The sequence below is a fragment of the Ostrea edulis genome, chromosome 6 (genome assembly GCF_947568905.1).
Source record: "Ostrea edulis chromosome 6, xbOstEdul1.1, whole genome shotgun sequence".
Lineage (NCBI taxonomy): Eukaryota > Metazoa > Mollusca > Bivalvia > Ostreida > Ostreidae > Ostrea > Ostrea edulis.
The window spans coordinates 46610908-46628982 of NC_079169.1; the positions used below are offsets into that span (position 1 = coordinate 46610908).

Sequence of the window (18075 nt, forward strand, 5' to 3'; positions counted from 1 at the left end):
TCGGGTGAGCCAAAAACTAGCAAAGTACCAAATTTTGAATATTATCAAATATGGATAATATACAACCAACAGTGGTACTTCACAGCTACATCCCTTACCATCCAAACTAATGTCCAGACTACATCTCCTTAATTTTACATGCATGATTACATTTACCAGTTTTATGGCGTTGGAACATGCGTTCAGAGCACTCTATATTACTATCTTTTAAGAAAATGCTGCATCTTTCACTCTTACTGGTAAGAAATAACTATAAACACATTTCTTTCTACATTCTTTATTTTGTACAGAAACTTATTTTTATCACTGGTATTATTAACAGTTTCTCCGGTCTTTTAGAGATGTGCATAACCTTATATAGATTTGAACAGTCGTCCATGAGTATATGTACGGTATCTAAATAGATACTATCACCGGTGTATGATTTGCAGTGTACAAGTACACGAGGGTGTTTGCAGTCTTAAGGATCTTAAAACGATACTTTCTATGTGGCCCTGTTAAACTTTAAGCCTGTTGTGGTTCCTCCTTAGTATAGAACCTTTCTATGCTTTTACATGTAATTTCACATCTCATGTAAATGATATTCTAAGTACATATTCACTCTTTAACAGCAATATAATCTCTTAAGTTTCGATGGAAAACTGTGGCTCTTAATGAATGTACATGTAGCTAAAGGATACAGCGGACTAATAATCATATGTACAATTGAAATTATCAAATTAATAACATGTACAATATCGAAAATGAACCCCGTGATTTGCACATGCATGTATAAAAATCATAATATACTAATAATAACATGCTGAATACATGAATTTATGGTTTTTTCGAACCAAGCAAGATGTCAATATCGACCGAAGACGAAGTCCGAGGTCGATTTTAGTTCTTGTTTGGTGCGAAAAATAATGGTTTGACCGATATCAGCATACTATGTACAACTGCTTTATTATTTCCCTAGATCACAATGTCATATTTATTTCAGATCTATTTTTGGAAACAAAAGGTTAACCTTACAATCTAATTGTAGCATATATTATTTTTAGATGTATTTTTGAAAACACAAGGTTTACAATTTCATTGTAGATTATATATTATTCTTTAGATGTATTTTTGGAAACATGAGGTTATCTATATCTTGTACATTATTATGTAGATTGTTATACGATATCTTATAATAAATCATGTGATATCATTTTTTTCTGAATTACAATGAAAAATGATAATGTATGGGTGACTACATGCAACTTACCAACACAATATATTTAATTATTATATACTTTCAATTTCATCTCTTCTATTTTCTTTAAAAGTTTGCGGGCATATATCACACGATATATGCCCGCAAACATTACGTCACAATCAAATTTCTACGCCGTTAATTTTCAAATTTTTCGTGTTTTTCATCTTTTACTCAGTTAAACTGATAAAGTTATTGTTTAAAATAAAATCATTGTTAGTTTCTAAATGAAATTGAAAGTATATAATGAAAAGGTTATAGACTTTGTATGGGAAATATGACGACCTCGTTTTTTGTCGCGAACGGACCTCGCAAGCTCGGTCCGGCTACGCGCCAAAAAACTCGGTCGTCATATTTTCCCATACAAAGTCTATAACCTATAATCATCACACAGACAAATCAATATTTACATCTAACATTGTCAATATATGATAACTGTCACATCTGTACATTACATATACAGTTGTATTACGTAACCTGTCATAGAGATCTCTGTGTACATGTTTATATTGCCTTAATTTGAAATTATGCTTTATTTTTGGGACCTAGTTTTATTCGAGTACTAGTGTATATGTACCATGTACTTAAATACTCAAAGTTTCGTGTTGTTGACTGTTAAGCGTACGCCTTTAGGGGAATTGCGAGTGCTATCGGCTGAATTTGTCTTTCCCGTACCACCATTCTCAGTAACATGATTAGCCTCTGTCTTTCCCGTACCACCATTCTCAACAACATGATTGGCCTCTGGATTTTCGTATGGCCCTTTGTCTGTGACTTCTTTTTCATATGCCACATTGGTGAATCCTAGAGTAATCAAATCAATGATAATAATCGTCATACATATAGATCAAGTGATTATATATATATTTCTAAAACTGTGTTATGTACATACAGAGTCTGTAGCATTCTGGGGCTGCATATAGCATATACATTTTTATATTAAGTGAAATGAACTTGACATCAACCGCGTCCCTATCCATTTTATGCAAACTTGATACGATTCAGACTGCTTTTCTCCACATATAAATCAAATCAAACACGAACATCTGTTATCTGGTGGCGCCCAATTTTTATTGGTGGAAGAGAAAACCCAGAAACAATGTATCTGGGAAGAGACCACCGACCTTCCGAATGTCAACTATGTCACTTACCGCTCCGGATTCGAACTCACGCCGTGTGATTTTGAGCGCGATGCTCTATCCACTCGGCCACGGAGGTCCTTATATACATTGTAAATGCATTAGTAAAGCATAAAAGTGTAATGAGACCAAATACATTAAAAGGTCTATTGTTTATGACAACAAGTTATTAGCACTAGGCGTTACATGTACCGCAATGATCTAAAAATAATATCGATATTTTCAGAAATGTTTTAATATAAATTTCTGATGACAAATATCACTTTAGATTTCAAAATCCAACATAATAAACAATGACTCAGGGTTTAGGTGCACTGACGTTTAACTAAAGGGCAACATACACAGAAACTTTATGATAAAGTATGTCAAAATCACTGAAGTCAAACGTTAACTTGCTACACTCTCAAATTCAAATTAGAAAACAATTATACGCAATGACTTATTGATTTAATGTAAATGATTTATGTAAATGAATTCAAATAAAATAAATGCAATAAAGCATACACAAATTGACAAAATTGCATATACCTGTAGAATCGAATGTCGCATGCCAAACCAAGTCGATAGTCAACTCGTTCATTTATTATTTTGTATTGTCAACTTGCACATAAATGAAGTCGTGATTAATGTATGAATCCCAATTCTGAGAAATATTTCATCAATGACCTTTTTCATTAATGCCAAAAATGCAAACCGTGATCATCGTCAGTTTGATGGTTCTCTTTTAATCTTAAACACAAACGGACACACACAAACATACACTAACAATATTCTATTCACAATTAGTTGTACTAAGGGCTATTATCCCGATTTTGTAGATTTTACTATATTTACACAATCCATCTTAAAACACTTAAGAAATGATTGAATGATTTTATATTGTTTAACATTTCTTTCAAGAATTTATAACCGTGACGAGTGACTCCAGTATACTTTGTGAAGCGTAACAGTTCATACCCTCACGTATTTTTCTATTTTTCATATTTACATTTACTTTCATTTCGGTCGGAATTCCCAGCCATGGCAATAGTCGTAGGGGAACTATTTTTATCACAGTCGGCTGGGCTAAGACGAGTTAAACTGTATGTATCAAGATTCATATGCACGTTTATCACATTCATCAGGAAAAGGTTATCATTTCAAGGAAAAACATTAAAAATGTAAATATATAGTTAACTTTCATTAGTAGCATATTGTTATTTGACACGGAACTAGAACTTTACTTCCTTGCATGTGTCAGTTATAAGAAAGGTTAAGATAACTAAGTGATCAATCTCATAACTCCTATAAGGAATGCAAAATAGAGAGTTGGGCAAACACAGACCCCTGGAAATACCAGAGGTACATGTAGAATCAGGTGCTTTGGGGGAGTAAAGCATCCCCTGTCGACCGGTCACACCCACCGTGAGCCCTATATCTTGATCAGGTAAACGGAGTGATCCGTTGACAAAATCAATGTGTCAAGGACAGCCTAACAATCGGTATGAAACACGTCAAACAGCAACTGACCCAATGGTATGTGTTTACCCCCTGAAATAATTAAGACACAGTTAATTTTTTTTTCAGACTGACTGACCTTGTGTGACAATCGTTGGATTATTCTCCAGTATCTGAATCAGACGTTCAATATGGCCGTGTCCATACGCCTCCACCGGATAGGCAGGTTCATTGTGTTTAGGGATATCCAAACCTGAAGAAATAAGGTTATTCCAGTTTTGTTCATGTCAACATAATCTATAATGTTCAAATCAAAATCATTGAACCGACAACTCACTGAATTCAGAGACTAACAAAATGCTTCACATTAATCACACATCATTTAATTCAGTCAACTACCTGTACTACAGTGTGGAAATGTACATATTACTCTGTCTACATGAACCAGAAAATATATCGATAACCGACTTATTAATTGAGTGTACATGTAGGCTATCATGACGTACATGAATTTTGAAAACAACTTTTGGAAGCTAACCGTGCGTGAATTTATACTATTGACGACACATATATGTTCATTTATGTATCGTGTTAACAAACAATCCTCCTGTTGAACTTGTAATGTATATGGTTATCAATAATTAAGAAGCAGCTACCGTGTTTCAGAATGCAATTACATGTACCTTGAGTAGTTGTATTCGGCGCGACAATCATGATCAATGTTTTTCAGTAGAATTTTGTTGTGATAATAAACACTTATATGAGCTTGATTGTCTAAACTTTTAGCTTTATCGTTTCTTTTTTATGGAAATAGTTTATGTGAATATCGAGCCCAATGAAAAGTTCGAGGAATGTTTCAATCACTAAGCTTTTTCCAAATCAACAAACTAAGAATATTTTGTATATACAATCAAGGTGTATATTTGCCTTTAACTATTCATTTTTTAATATTTATATGAGCAATCACAATTTTAGGTGCGAGGATACACACCATGCATATTCAATCAAAATCGTGCATATAAGACTCTGGTAGTTGACACATTTGGAATTTGGGATAAAAATTCAGATAAATATCCAGTATCTGTATTATATAAGAGTGAATTTAAATTATACATTGACGTACAGTTCGTCAGAAAATATACCCTCGGATGTTAAATTAGTCCTAGTATTGGGATCCCTTTTGGTGAAATATCGTGCCCGATACCAACGATATAAAGTAAGCGATAAATTGTGAACGCGCGGGTGAGACGAATACAACTAGCCGTTACCTTTCTGTTCTTCTTCTCTGGACACTCTGAGTATATCAAGGACTTTAAGGATTCCAAACACTAGAGATGATAGTACTGCTGTCCAGCCTGCTATTGCAACTAATCCGATAAACTGCCATCCCAGCTTCTGTTTGAAAAAAAAAAAACCACACACAAACTGATCATAGATGAATCAATTATTGATATATTTTTGCATTTTCTGATACATAAATGCCTCAATTCTGTTTCTCTGTTGATACTGATACGGGAATCCACATGTGGTATCTGGATGTAGATACGAGGTCAACTAGATTAGGATATACAAAGCACTAACTAGAAGATCACCAACACGAACAATTTGAAATAGTCGAATTTTCAGGACGCCCTGTCCTTCTTCAGAACGACAGAATATTTACATAAAAATGAAAACTAAATATTTAAAAAAAACCCACCTACAAACAAAGAATTGACTATCCCCTTAATCATACCGATTAGTTAACCTGTTCTTTGTTTACGACTTCATTTAGCGTAGAAGTTAATAAGCTCAGTTCAGTCTTGATGCTCGTTAAGAACAGACCTTTTATTGGCCCATATTACACTCGGTAATTTTAATGTGTAGACGCTCCGTTTGTTCTCAGGTTTTGTAGTTTAGTTTTAGTGCTAGTTTATATTTTTATTCTATTTATTATTATTTTGTTGCATGGTCCGGATTTCCATCTTGTAAAACTGCTGTTGAATCATTACATGTATGTACAGTATATATATGAGGTTGTACATGTCATGCATTTTTTCACCTGTTTGAACCAGAATTACTTGATTTCAAATCGGTGTTTACTAACAACCGTCAATCGGCCATTTCAAGTGACAGTCACGTATGCAGTTCACACTTTCAAATCATCGGTGATCTTATCTGTGTAAAGCTGTGTATTTTTGTTACAACAATACCGTACCATAAATTTGATAGAAATAAAAATATCATATACCTCTAGGTAATTCATTGTTTTACGATCTTTCAGCCTTAAAATTAGACAGTTGCGTCTGAGTTAATACATCATGTTGGGATTCCCCTGACCCGCGTGGGGCTATTTACAGACGCCTAACAGACGTATGATTTATGCGTCATCCGGAACACCTCGGATCTTTCACCGAAAAACATCGTATTTTTGGGTGAAATGTCCGAGGTGTTCCGGATGATTTATGCGTATCGCACTATATTTACTTTCTAAATAATTTTCTGTTTTCTTTTACGTACAAATGTTTTCAAGCATGTAATTAAGTTAAAGTTGATAACTTTAAACACTAATTAATCAGCTTGAAAGTAATTATGTACAAAAATAATACATAAACATCGGATCATAGAGGTTTAATATTTCACCCAAAGCTGGTGGCGTCGCTACGCGAGTGAATTTGTTTTTCGATTGGGACTTAAAACAAACATGTACATATGCTCAATAAGTTTCAATGTTTGGATTGCATGATTAGTATAAGCATTTACTTACATAAGCAGATTTGAGATCCGTAGCATAAAATATTCCATCGGTATTGTCCAAGAATGCAACAGCAACAAGTCCCCAGGCGCCTCCTCCAAAATGCACTAGAAAGTAATGTTGTTGTTTTTTCTTTAATGTTGTGTATGTGTGAGTGAAACGACACGTTATCTCTATAAATCACCAAACATAAGAATCAGACTAAAGGAGAACAATACTAGTTTTATGCTTTGTTACTTCCCCACTCTATTAGAAGCAAGATAATGCTGGTGTACCCGCAACAGCGTCCAGGGGATCGTCCACTCTCATTTTGACTAAGATCACGGAGACGATTCTGTAGATTATCGCAGCAATTATTCCAATCACACACGCGCCGTAGGGTTCATACACGTTACAGCCAGCACATATGGAAACCTATTAACGATAATGTGAAATTTCTAAGTGATTATACAAACAAAATTATATGTGGATAGTTCAGTTAAACTTCTACAAGAACAAGTATATATGATACTATATTGATAAACATGTATTGAGTACATCTACCATTTTCATTTACAGCAGGGGAAATTTACACTAATTTGTTGCTGCGTGATTTGTTTATAATGTATGCATTTGTTTCCAACATATTTTAGTTAATTTTATAAATTAACATGGTACATTATCCAATCTATTTAAAAAATCACATGAAATTAATACACAATGAAAAAGCGAACGCTTATTCCTGAATAACTGGGTGTCGGTATATACACGTACCATTCCAGTTAAAGCGCCATTAATGGTCACCAGCAGACTCCAGGTATTTCCGAACACACGAAGTCGGTTGAGAATGAGCGACATAAAAGCTGCGCAGGAACCGGAAATGATGGTGTTGACCACTACTACGGACACGGCGTCTCCGTCACCACTGTTACTGATTGATAGCTGGGAACCGCCATTAAACGCCAGGAATCCAAAGAAAAGAACGAATCCGCCTAAAGCAGCTATCTGTCAATAAAAACTATATGTAACTATTGTTTGTTTTTAATGCAAACATTTGTATACTCCACGTGTCCTTCATACATGTATAAACAACATTTCTGTCAAACTGCATACCAATTTGATTTAAAATATAATAGAAACTGTTTTCACAAAAAAAAAAACAAAAAAAAAAAAAAAACAAGTGTATCAAAAAGACGAATTCCAAGTCACATTAACGAAATTCCAATGAGATCAATTTTATCCGAAAAGAACACATGGTGTCATGTACGATTACATGTGGTACCAAAAATATCAAGTTTCAATCAAATCCAAATTGATCTATGCTCTCCAATTCTATAACATAAAATACTGCATGTTTGAAGAAAGTGGTTTTCTCAGTCCCACTGCTTTGTTCCTGTTTTCTTTTCGGCAATGATTAACAACAGAATACATATTGTTGGTGAAAATTGTAATTTATTAATGATGATTGAAGAAGCTGACAACTTATTCACAGGCCCTATAATAGAGGATCTGTTAATGACGATTCAAGAAGTTGACAACTTATTTACAACCCCTATAATAGGGAGATCCCCGAGTATCAAAACTACAACTCGGAAAACCTAAACAAGAATGACATTGGGATCCTCCTTTTTTTTTGCAAATATTTTATTTCTCCAAATAGCCAAAGTGGCTTACGCACCTACACTTTGCACAACTTCTCTAAGCACTGGGTGAGAAACTGTGTTGCGACGGACAGAGATGTCAAAAACAATATGTCTCCTTGTTAAAGAACCTACATGTACATGTAAATATCTCAGTGCTTATTGTTTTAATAGCAAGTTTGAGTAATTAATATTTAATTAAGCTATCAATTATTATTTTTGAAAGTTGTAGTCTCAAAAACTGTAACAGTGTGTGTATACAAATCGAATAAAGCGCGTTGTGAAAATTTGTTTGCACACACCGTTGCAGTTATAAGGCCACATCTTTCAAAATGTAATAATTTTTTGCTTATATTTACATTTTTAAACCTTTCTATTGTGTGCATTTTTCTAACTATATTCCACAATTCTCGCCTAATCCGTTGGACAAGGAGCGATTACAGGAAACGACACTGGAACAGCAGATGTCATATTGTACATGTAAAAGAAAAAAAGTGTGCAATGCTGAAAAATTAATAATCCAATTCTTGAATTGATTTTCAATTAAATATCATAAAATTATCAATTCAAGTAAGTTGTACAATCTGAACTTTAAACAGTACATGTCTTTTAAAATTTATCTAATTGTATACAGCGTAGTGAGGCAGTGAACCAGTGCCTGTCAGCGTGTTGTTTTGAAAGTACAATTACTGAATGAAGAGTTGTTGAAAAATCCCACATTTAGGATCCACTTTTCTTTTCATCGAATGAGGTGCATATACGTTATCTGAGACGGGAATGGGCAACAAAGCTTTGTTTTCATTTTGCATACACGTAGGGCCTAGCTTTACAGACATCATGCTAAAGGGTTGTTCATGCCCTCACAAACTACAGGTCTTTACAATTATAAGAAAATTTCATTTAAGTTTTCTAATGCTTTTTGTCAAAGGATTAAAAAGTATGTTTGTTGTATTATATCACATTCTAAGAAATATAACGATATATACATGTGAATGGCAATGTGCTTTCTCAGTTTTTCTGGTCTTTATTTTAGAGTTATCTCTCTTTACCTACATTCCGTAATTTGACGTTATCGGAACTAGAGTTATGCAGTTTTTATTACTTTATCATTTCGTCCAAATGTCTACTCTCTACCATACTTAAATATAACCAAACATCTATTTTTGGCATAATCAAAAAGTATTAAAGAGAACACTGATTATTAAATATAGACTTAAACAAGTCTAGAAGTAGAGTTATCTGTCCCTGTATTATCTTACAGAGGGTTACAGACTACTAATTTTACCCCTATTTCAGTTACAGACTACTAATTTTACCCCTATTTCATTGACCACGCAAGTAGTGCCTGTTTATAAATTGAGGTTTTTTTCTTAAAAATTCTTGGGGATGTATGTGGGGTGGATTTGTGTAATAGGCATGGGTGGAAAGAAGAGGGTCTGAAAAAAAATTATAATAATGGGAAATTCTGCTCTCAAGTGTGTAGTAGGAAGGGTGTAAATAGGCCATTGTTTACCTGCTTCTCAAAGGGAAAGGGAAATATGCAGGATAGGGGTTACTTGCGGTATCATAACAGGACTTGTGTGCGGTGGATTTTCCTGAGATTCACAAATATTTTTGGACTTGAACTGCTCTAAGTTTGTACCACCTTTCAGGTAAGTTGAAGCGGTGGAATTTTTTATATTAATTTTTATGTTATAAAGGAATGTATAGCAAAATAATTGATAGTCTGTGTCCAGAGCGCTTAGTTCGGTTGCCATTAGGCAGTTATCTCTACCCAGAGTTGTCGTTCCTTGCTCTCACTTACACCTCTGTTAACGTCTCAAAATAAGCAATGTTATTCCACATGTAAATTCACCTTTTTTACGGCTAATAAAACTAAGAACTATTTTATAAAATATTGGGAAAATGTAGGACAAGCAACTATTTGTATATTTTTTTTTCCATTACTATATATTCTTCATGTACCTATGTATAGGCCTGGTGCAATAGAACTACCCAATATCTACGTTTCAACCCAAACCAATGCTTCTTGTGTCACAAAATAACTTGACATCTGCTCAATATTTATTTATTTACGTATATTTTTGTAACTGAAGTCAAAACCATACTTTATTTGAGCATACGTGCCATTTTACAAAAATCTTGTAAAACCCTTGAGACGTTGACAGAGGTGCAAGTGAGTGCAAGGAACGATAACTCTGGGTAGAGATTGGAAGTTCCACTGCTAATTCAAGGCACTTTCTTTGCTGTTTTTCATCTACTTCTATGAGTTGATTATAGATAGAAAATGTTTAATTATTTGTTAAAGTTTCTATGATCGACAATTTTGTATGACAGTGTTTTGATTTCTTCATTTGTGTATTTTGTTTAAAGTGGAATTGCAATAAATAGATATATATATATATATAAGTTAGAATCGTAATATACGCATGTTCAGATATACACATATTTCTTAAGTTTAGAAGTATTATTGTAACTCTAAATTTCTTGCAGTATTCAACATATTCACATTCTTATGGACTCGGCATGTTTATATACGGGAACTCACTAGTCTCACATATACATTTATCATAATTCTGTATCACTGTCATCGTTGATTTGGATACATTCAGCTATTTACCTTATTAAACTATGGACCCGATAGCGGACATTCTGTGTTTTAGGGTATTTGGTCAACTTTAGCTGTTCAGACAGCACAGTCAAATTGCTATAGGGAATGTAACACATGTCGTTAAACTACATGTAATCTCGCTTCAAATAAGTGATTTGACTATCAAACTAACTCTCTATCACTGTTAATTTTGTATTGCTTGCCATCTAGGTATAAAAATCCAAAAATGAAAATAGGCACTTTTTTCGTTCAAACGAAGACTTCTATGGCACAATATTTTATCTCCTGGAATTGAAGAGTTCCTATAGTCTGCTTTATATAGTTACTGATACATTGCATCTCTACATACATGTACCTACTTGCATATCGCTAATTTAAAAAACAAACTATAGGAACTCTTCAATTTTGGGAGATAAAATATTGCGCCATAGAAGTCTTCATTTAAACGGAAAAATTAGTGATGGTTTATTTTATGGAATTTACACACTTAGACGGTAAGTAAGAAAGCATTAATATTGATACAGATTTGGTTTAATAGTCAACTAACTGATTTGAAGCGAACAGCAGTGTCACCTTAGTGCACATTAATTGCTAGAACTGGCCGAAGCTGAAAGTAAATTTCCAGACATGAATTATGAAGGACTGCTCCGAGATTCGGTGAAGGCGTCAGTCCAAATATTCAAACGAGCCGAATCTCAACCGAGATTAAACTACATGTAGTTATTGAAATATAGGAGCAGTCATTACACTTACCGGTACAGAGTGGCCTCTTATTGTGGCAACTGTCCCAGATCTGCGATGAAATCGACCGATTCTTGGACCGAGCATGATGGCTCCGACCAGGGCAGCTACCCCGCCAAGAACATGGACTACTCCACTACCAGCGAAGTCCTACAGATAGATAACCTAACTTTGAAAGTACATGTATTACATCAAATAATATTGTTCTGATAAACCATCATAAACTGTAAACTTCTGTATTCGTATACCTACACAACATGTCATAAACAATTGTTTACTTTTGTGCATGCTCATGTAAAACAGTCATATATTAAATCTAGTCTCTCTGATGTTTTATGTACAGAAAAAAAAACCATGAAACAATTAATGATTAGCAAACTCCGCGACAGTATTTTCATGCTCGTTACACCTATTGTCTATTTTTTAAAAAGCTCCGTTACCTGGTAGCCAACACTTTGGTTGTTGAGGGCGGAGTATGTGTCACCGACCGTCAGCCAACCTCCAGAGGACCACGCCCAGTGTGTGACAACGGGGTAAATGAAACCTACAAGTAATGAGGAAATGTGTGATACATGTATTAGTTGCTACTTGTAACGTGCTAGTATGATGCAGCTGACAAAGCATTTATGAACGAGCCACGAATCTACATCAACACTTCTTTCTAATTCACAAAATTATAACTTTATGTTCCATTTCCTTCTCTTTTTTATCCCCTTCCTATGTACATACCAGTTATGAGCACGCTGTACACGAAGTATGCCACGAACTCGCACCGCTCTGCTACTGCCCCGGAAACTATAGTGGACGCAGTAGCGGCGAAAGTGAACTGAAAGAAAAACATGGCGTATTTGGTCTTTGGGAGATCGGATGAAGCAAAATACTTCAGCCCTATGAATTTGTCCACGGTGCCGCCATCACCGAAAGCGAAGGCGTAGCCGAACAGCCAGTAGGAAATTCCGGAAATGACTGCAAACGAAAGAGAGACAAGTTAAATGACTTATATTAATACAGGTTAAAAGAATATACAGTTGTGTGCAAAACTTCTTGCTTGCTAAAGGATAGTTAGAAGTGAAAATCATAAATAATTACTCTCTTTGATTGATCATTTACTAAACACCCATGCATTCCTGCGACACAGGTACATATCAAAGTTTTTATCGAGATTTAACGGAGAGAAATCCATACGTTGATAAAAACAAATGGCTTGTTTCCATATTTTCAAAAAAAATATTCTAAATATAGATGGATACAAGTATATGCTCTATATTCGTAAATACTAGTGCCCATTGACACACTAACCTTCTCACTAACTTTCAGAAACCCTGCATGGGCTACACAGGCACTTGTTTCTGTAAATGACTTATGACCTCTGTATACTAATAACAACACAAGGTACCTAGCTTCAAATGACACAGAATGGCACCCCCTGAGAATGTCGGCCTTTTGAGCTTCCAGGGAATATGCTATGTAAATGTATTTACTACCGTTGTATTGTACAATCATTCAACTTAAAAATCATGTATGACATGACTGCATTCGTTGCCTCTTATCGCCGAAAACTGCAACAAAACATAGGTTTTCCGTTTTATACCACGAAGTGCTATGTACTGATACCGCGCAGAATACGTGGGCGATTTTGACTGGCTAGCACGCTCTTCTAAAATTACGTTTGGAATTCTTTAGAGTTATTTATAGAAAGATAGAGCATCAGAGATTAATTAAAAATAACAGGCAAAAGGATGATTTTAATGGTGACCATTAACCACAATTGATCTTATTTTATATAATTTAGTTACTAACATTAGGGGGGAAATGCTACAAAAAATAAAGGGGACTCCATTCCCCCATATTTTTTTTCCCACAGACACTATAACTATAATCCCCCCCCTTCTGATTTTTTTTGCGGTGACAATTCCTCCAAAATGTGTGGATTCCTTGTCTCTCTCAACCCAATTTCGATTGATGTAGTCGTTTCACGCTTTTCACAAGCTTTAGAGATTGGCCTTCTACTGGACTGGTATAATAGAATATACTTATTATAAACAGTATAAGGTAAGTATAAGGCTTACAAAAAAGCATGTTTACGATTACATAAATCGAAATTAGGATGGAATAGACGGGGAATCCACACATTTCGGAGAAATAATCGCCGCCCCAAAAAATCAGAAAAGGGGGGGGGGTGTCCATACTTCAGATGTCTGTGAATTTTTCCATATCGGCACAGATCCGTAATATTAGGGATGCTGGGGAGGGGGTTCGCCGGAGAAGTTGGAAGTTGCACATGGCTTGTTTAAATTTCCTGACAGATAATGATAAAAATATAATAGTCATGATAAAGATCTTCAGAAACTTAATTAGTGTGTGCATGGGTGGGGGTGGGCATCTTCGCTAGCCAAGGGTTTTCGGTCCACTCCGCTCCCCATAAATGGAGAGCGGAGTGGACCGAAAACCCTTGGCTAACGAAGATGGGTGGTGGGGGTGGGGGTGGTGGTGGTGGTGTTATATAGTGTTCGTCATTGCTGTCTCAATTTTTTTCCCTCAGGCTGGGAGGGGGGGGGTGTCATTCTTTGCTCCAGGGCTTCAATTCATAACTTTCAAGCTTACATGCATTAATATTTTCTCATTCACTACTACATAGTACTATCAAAAATAGTGGAGGGGCCATTCTCGCAATATATCTTCATTTGCATGCATGAAAATAACAGTTAATGTTCATTGTCAATTAAAAGGGTTGGCCAGTCGTCTCCGAAAAACATTGATATGTGCCTGCAGCGTTCTTGGTACTTATGGTGGGTTTCATAAAACTTCAATGTAACAACAGGTACTTGCCACATCAATACATACATGTACCACAAAATCAATAACACATCACTAAAAAAACTTTCCTTGCTCTATTTTGCATACTTCCAAATAATCTTTTATCTGTATTTTCTCTGACTTTCCATAGATCTGCATGAAACATTAATTGCATATTTCTCATACTAGTTAACAAAGTTGTATTTATAGTAAGTCATAATTTCATTATTATCTTCATCAGAAATGATTCCGACACGAAAATATTTTTAAATCTCCACTTGGGAAGTCTTAGCTTCTATCTTCTGATGACATGTAAAATCCCGAAACGTACGAACAGCTTTGGTTTTTTTTTTGAGTAACTAAAAATAGCGTACAGCGTCTTCAATTCAAATTTTTTTATTTTGTTAACAAAGCAATATGTTCAAGATTTTTTTTGGTAATAAACATCGTATCAATTTGTTGCGATTATAAAACAATGAAACTTTATTTTTCAACACAATGAATATACAATTTTTAGTACATAGCACTTCGTGGTATAAAACGGGAAATCCATGTTTTGTTGCAGTTTTCGGCGATAAGAAGCAACGAATGCAGTCATGTCATACATGGTTTTTAAGTTGAATGATTGTACAATACAACGGTAGTAAATACATTTACATAGCATATTCCCTGGAAGCTCAAAAGGCCGACATTCTCAGGGGGTGCCATTCTGTGTCATTTGAAGCTAGGTACCTTGTGTTGTTATTAGTATACAGAGGTCATAAGTCATTTAGTAAATGATTTACAGAAACAAGTGCCTGTGATGGGCTACCAAAGATAAGGGAAGGAGTTACCTGTTAAACTATGACGTTAATTACAAATTGTGAATTTTACATCATCAATTATCTCAAAACACTTCAAATGTGTGCGTGCATTTAAGTGTGTGTATATGTATGCGTCTGTGAAGTCAAGTTATTCTATATTCATTCTAAAGTTACCGGCGCTGGCGCGAGTTGAAGCTAGTTCTACGTATACGATGCAGTAAAATTATTTCATTAAACTCACAAAGGAACTGATAATTAATAGACAACAAGAAATGACACACACTGCTACATTATTCATGAGAAGAGTGATGGATCGCTAATGTATCCGCCTCCTCAAATTTACACACTTACATAAATCCATAACATTTTTTATGAGGATGTTCGTTGTGTTTTTGCTTCTAACTGCCCCAGCTTCTAAGAAGGCAAATCCACATTGCATAACTGTATAAAAAATGAAAACAAAAATTATTTCAATATTCACTACGCTCGCGTAAATCTAATTACAAGTCTCGAGGGCTATTTTGTACATGTACATATACACTATACAGCAGATCGGACTGATTACTTCAGTAGCGGATCTAGAGGTGGCGTTATGGGGTCGTAACTTACAGCACGAGGTACCATCTACTCTCGTACTCCCATCCTCTTCACTGATCATTTTCTGGACCGGCCATATAATTTGCTGCATATAATAGATGATTTTGTTTTATTTTTTTTATATACCTGTAGGACTAATTTGCTTCATATTATAGCTTGTTTTTGTTATATTTCTTATGCACATGCAGGATTCGAAATTGTGTTGTTTGAAGTAGATGCCATCCGATCTATGATGTGCGGAACATCGTCCTTGTTTTTAAAGGTACATGTGTACTTAAAATGAAGGCAAATATTGGGAAGACTTTAAGAGCATTGTACATGTAGGTATGGCGAGAGCGCAGATCGGGAACCTTCAGACTCCGTTTGTCTCTCCGCCCGAACCACTTACAGGTATAGAATACCTTGATTTGTTCACAAAAGGATATTTGAAATAAAAACTTGACGATACAAGTAATAATAGTGTCAGAATTAAATCCATCGACATTATTATTCATGGTCTTTGATGCATATCTCTTTGATAATGTACGTGTAATTCAGAAATATTATAGCAAATAAAACCCAAGATCACAATTATTACTCAAATTTCACAAATATACTGAGGTTTATGTTCTAAATGTCATAATAACTACATGTATACATGTGCCTTTATATATATATACATGTATACGAAACCAAGACAGAGATACACACATGTAGCACATGATGAAACACACATATAATAATCAATTTTCTTTTCTTAATTTGTAGTATCTAATGAATTTTGAATTGTACAGCCAATGCTACATGTAAGAGATGGGGCATGCATACAGTGAATATTTTATAACAAAACTTTTCGAGTCGTGCTCGTGTCTTCGCTGGTGGACTACAGTAAAATACATTTGTACATTTAGTGCGGGATCTGGATTATGTACACATGTTCTAACATTCTACTTTATCAAATAAGAATAGCATCTTTGACAAATCGTCGCGAAGTCGGGGAAAGCCAATGTAACTCTGGCAGTGGGAGACCCAAATATTGAACCCTTTAAAAGTACTGCAAACTAAACGACAGTAGTGCGCTTCAATGCCCAAGCCTGGGGACACCCACGCTTCCATGGGTAGGTACTATTCATGACAAATATACTAATCGTACTATAACTGTCTTTTAACAAAGCGTATCTTATTACTTCGGCGGTTACGTGATGTAGATAAACTTGCTAATCTCGTAACAATGGACTATTACATATGACGCTTCGGGTAGCATTTTTTAAACAGCTAAACTAAAAGATAAAAGAAACCCTAAAGAAATCCACAAATAACTCTAGATCTATGTACAAATTATTTCTTTACTTTAACTGCCCATGGGACCCCTTCCGACTTATTCGGTAAATAGGTCTTTGTTGCATGACAATAAAGATTGATTCCAATCGATGACAATATCCCCTTTCTTCTGATACTAACTTTCCACATCAGTAAATAACTTTCTTCAAAACGACAACATTCCTTTCTAACTTAGATAAATCAAAAATGCATTTTATACTTATATTTACTAACAATACAAGATTTCAAATTAATTTGTCCTTCAAGTACGACCCCCTCCCCCATTACTGAATTAAAGCTTTTGTTAATCAAAACTATAAAAATGAAATACCTGGATGAATAATATAAGATTATATGCTACTGCTCTTAATATTCAACAAAATCAAATCTGTGAGAAAGGAAAATATCTAGAATTTTAAGTAATATTTATTGTAATTTTTTTTTCTTAAATCAAATTATTTATACATGTATATTTTATTGAAATTAAGGACTCAATCGACCTTTCGAAGTTTTAATAAACATATCCCTATCACAATGAGAAAACACTTACAAACAATGCACATTCCCATGATAATCAAAAAGAAGTGGTTCATGTTATCCTCCAACACAGAGAGCCCCGGAGCAACATCAGAAACGTTCCCGGTCATTTTTCTACCCAAGAAAAATTATCCCAAACTTATCAAAAATAAATCCTCTCCGTAAGGCTGTGATATCCGCAATGATTCCTTCTTAACATCAGTTTTTTTGTACGCTCGATTGACTTGTCTAGCGTTTGATTGGCCGTTCTGGGTCACTGCTTATTAGTGTTATATAAGTATTGAAATGTGCATTGGAGGAGGGGATGTGTGGAAAAACACACCCAGTCTGGTGGGAAGGAAAACTGGACACAGATCAGCAGTTTTGAATAGCAAATCTCTCTGGTGCTCCACGTGATCATTTCAAGGCAGAGTGATCAAAACGTGTTTAACATGCGAGTGGCAAATGATACATGTATATAGTTAGAGTGTTTAAAAAATGGGAACAGGATGACTTTTATTGAAATAAGTTAACTGACTCTCTCTC

At 34.9% G+C, this 18075-nt stretch overlaps 1 protein-coding gene across 1 annotated transcript; it reads right to left on the bottom strand.

Moving 5' to 3' along the window:
• Positions 1-261: 261 nt before the first annotated feature.
• LOC125646824 (putative ammonium transporter 1) lies at positions 262-17872 on the bottom strand. The gene is made up of 11 exons (XM_048873371.2): positions 17564-17872; positions 15469-15558; positions 12248-12484; positions 11959-12062; positions 11531-11668; positions 7301-7531; positions 6823-6961; positions 6560-6654; positions 5082-5208; positions 3953-4066; positions 262-2041 (listed from the first exon to the last, which is right to left on the bottom strand). The coding sequence occupies exons 1-11, from the start codon at positions 17658-17660 to the stop codon at positions 1830-1832; spliced, it is 1584 nt and encodes a 527-aa protein (XP_048729328.2). The 5' UTR covers positions 17661-17872; the 3' UTR covers positions 262-1829.
• Between the last annotated feature and the right edge of the window lie 203 nt (positions 17873-18075).

Coding starts and splice junctions, on each gene's coding strand:
- LOC125646824 (XM_048873371.2), bottom strand. CDS start 17,660: ATGACCGGGAACGTTTCTGATGTTGCTCCGGGGCTCTCTGTGTTGGAG. Junction 7,532..11,530: donor TAAGAGGCCACTCTGTACCG/GTAAGTGTAATG, acceptor TTTTATTGACAG/ATAGCTGCTTTAGGCGGATT. Junction 4,067..5,081: donor CAGAGAAGAAGAACAGAAAG/GTAACGGCTAGT, acceptor TTATTTCTTCAG/GTTTGGATATCCCTAAACAC.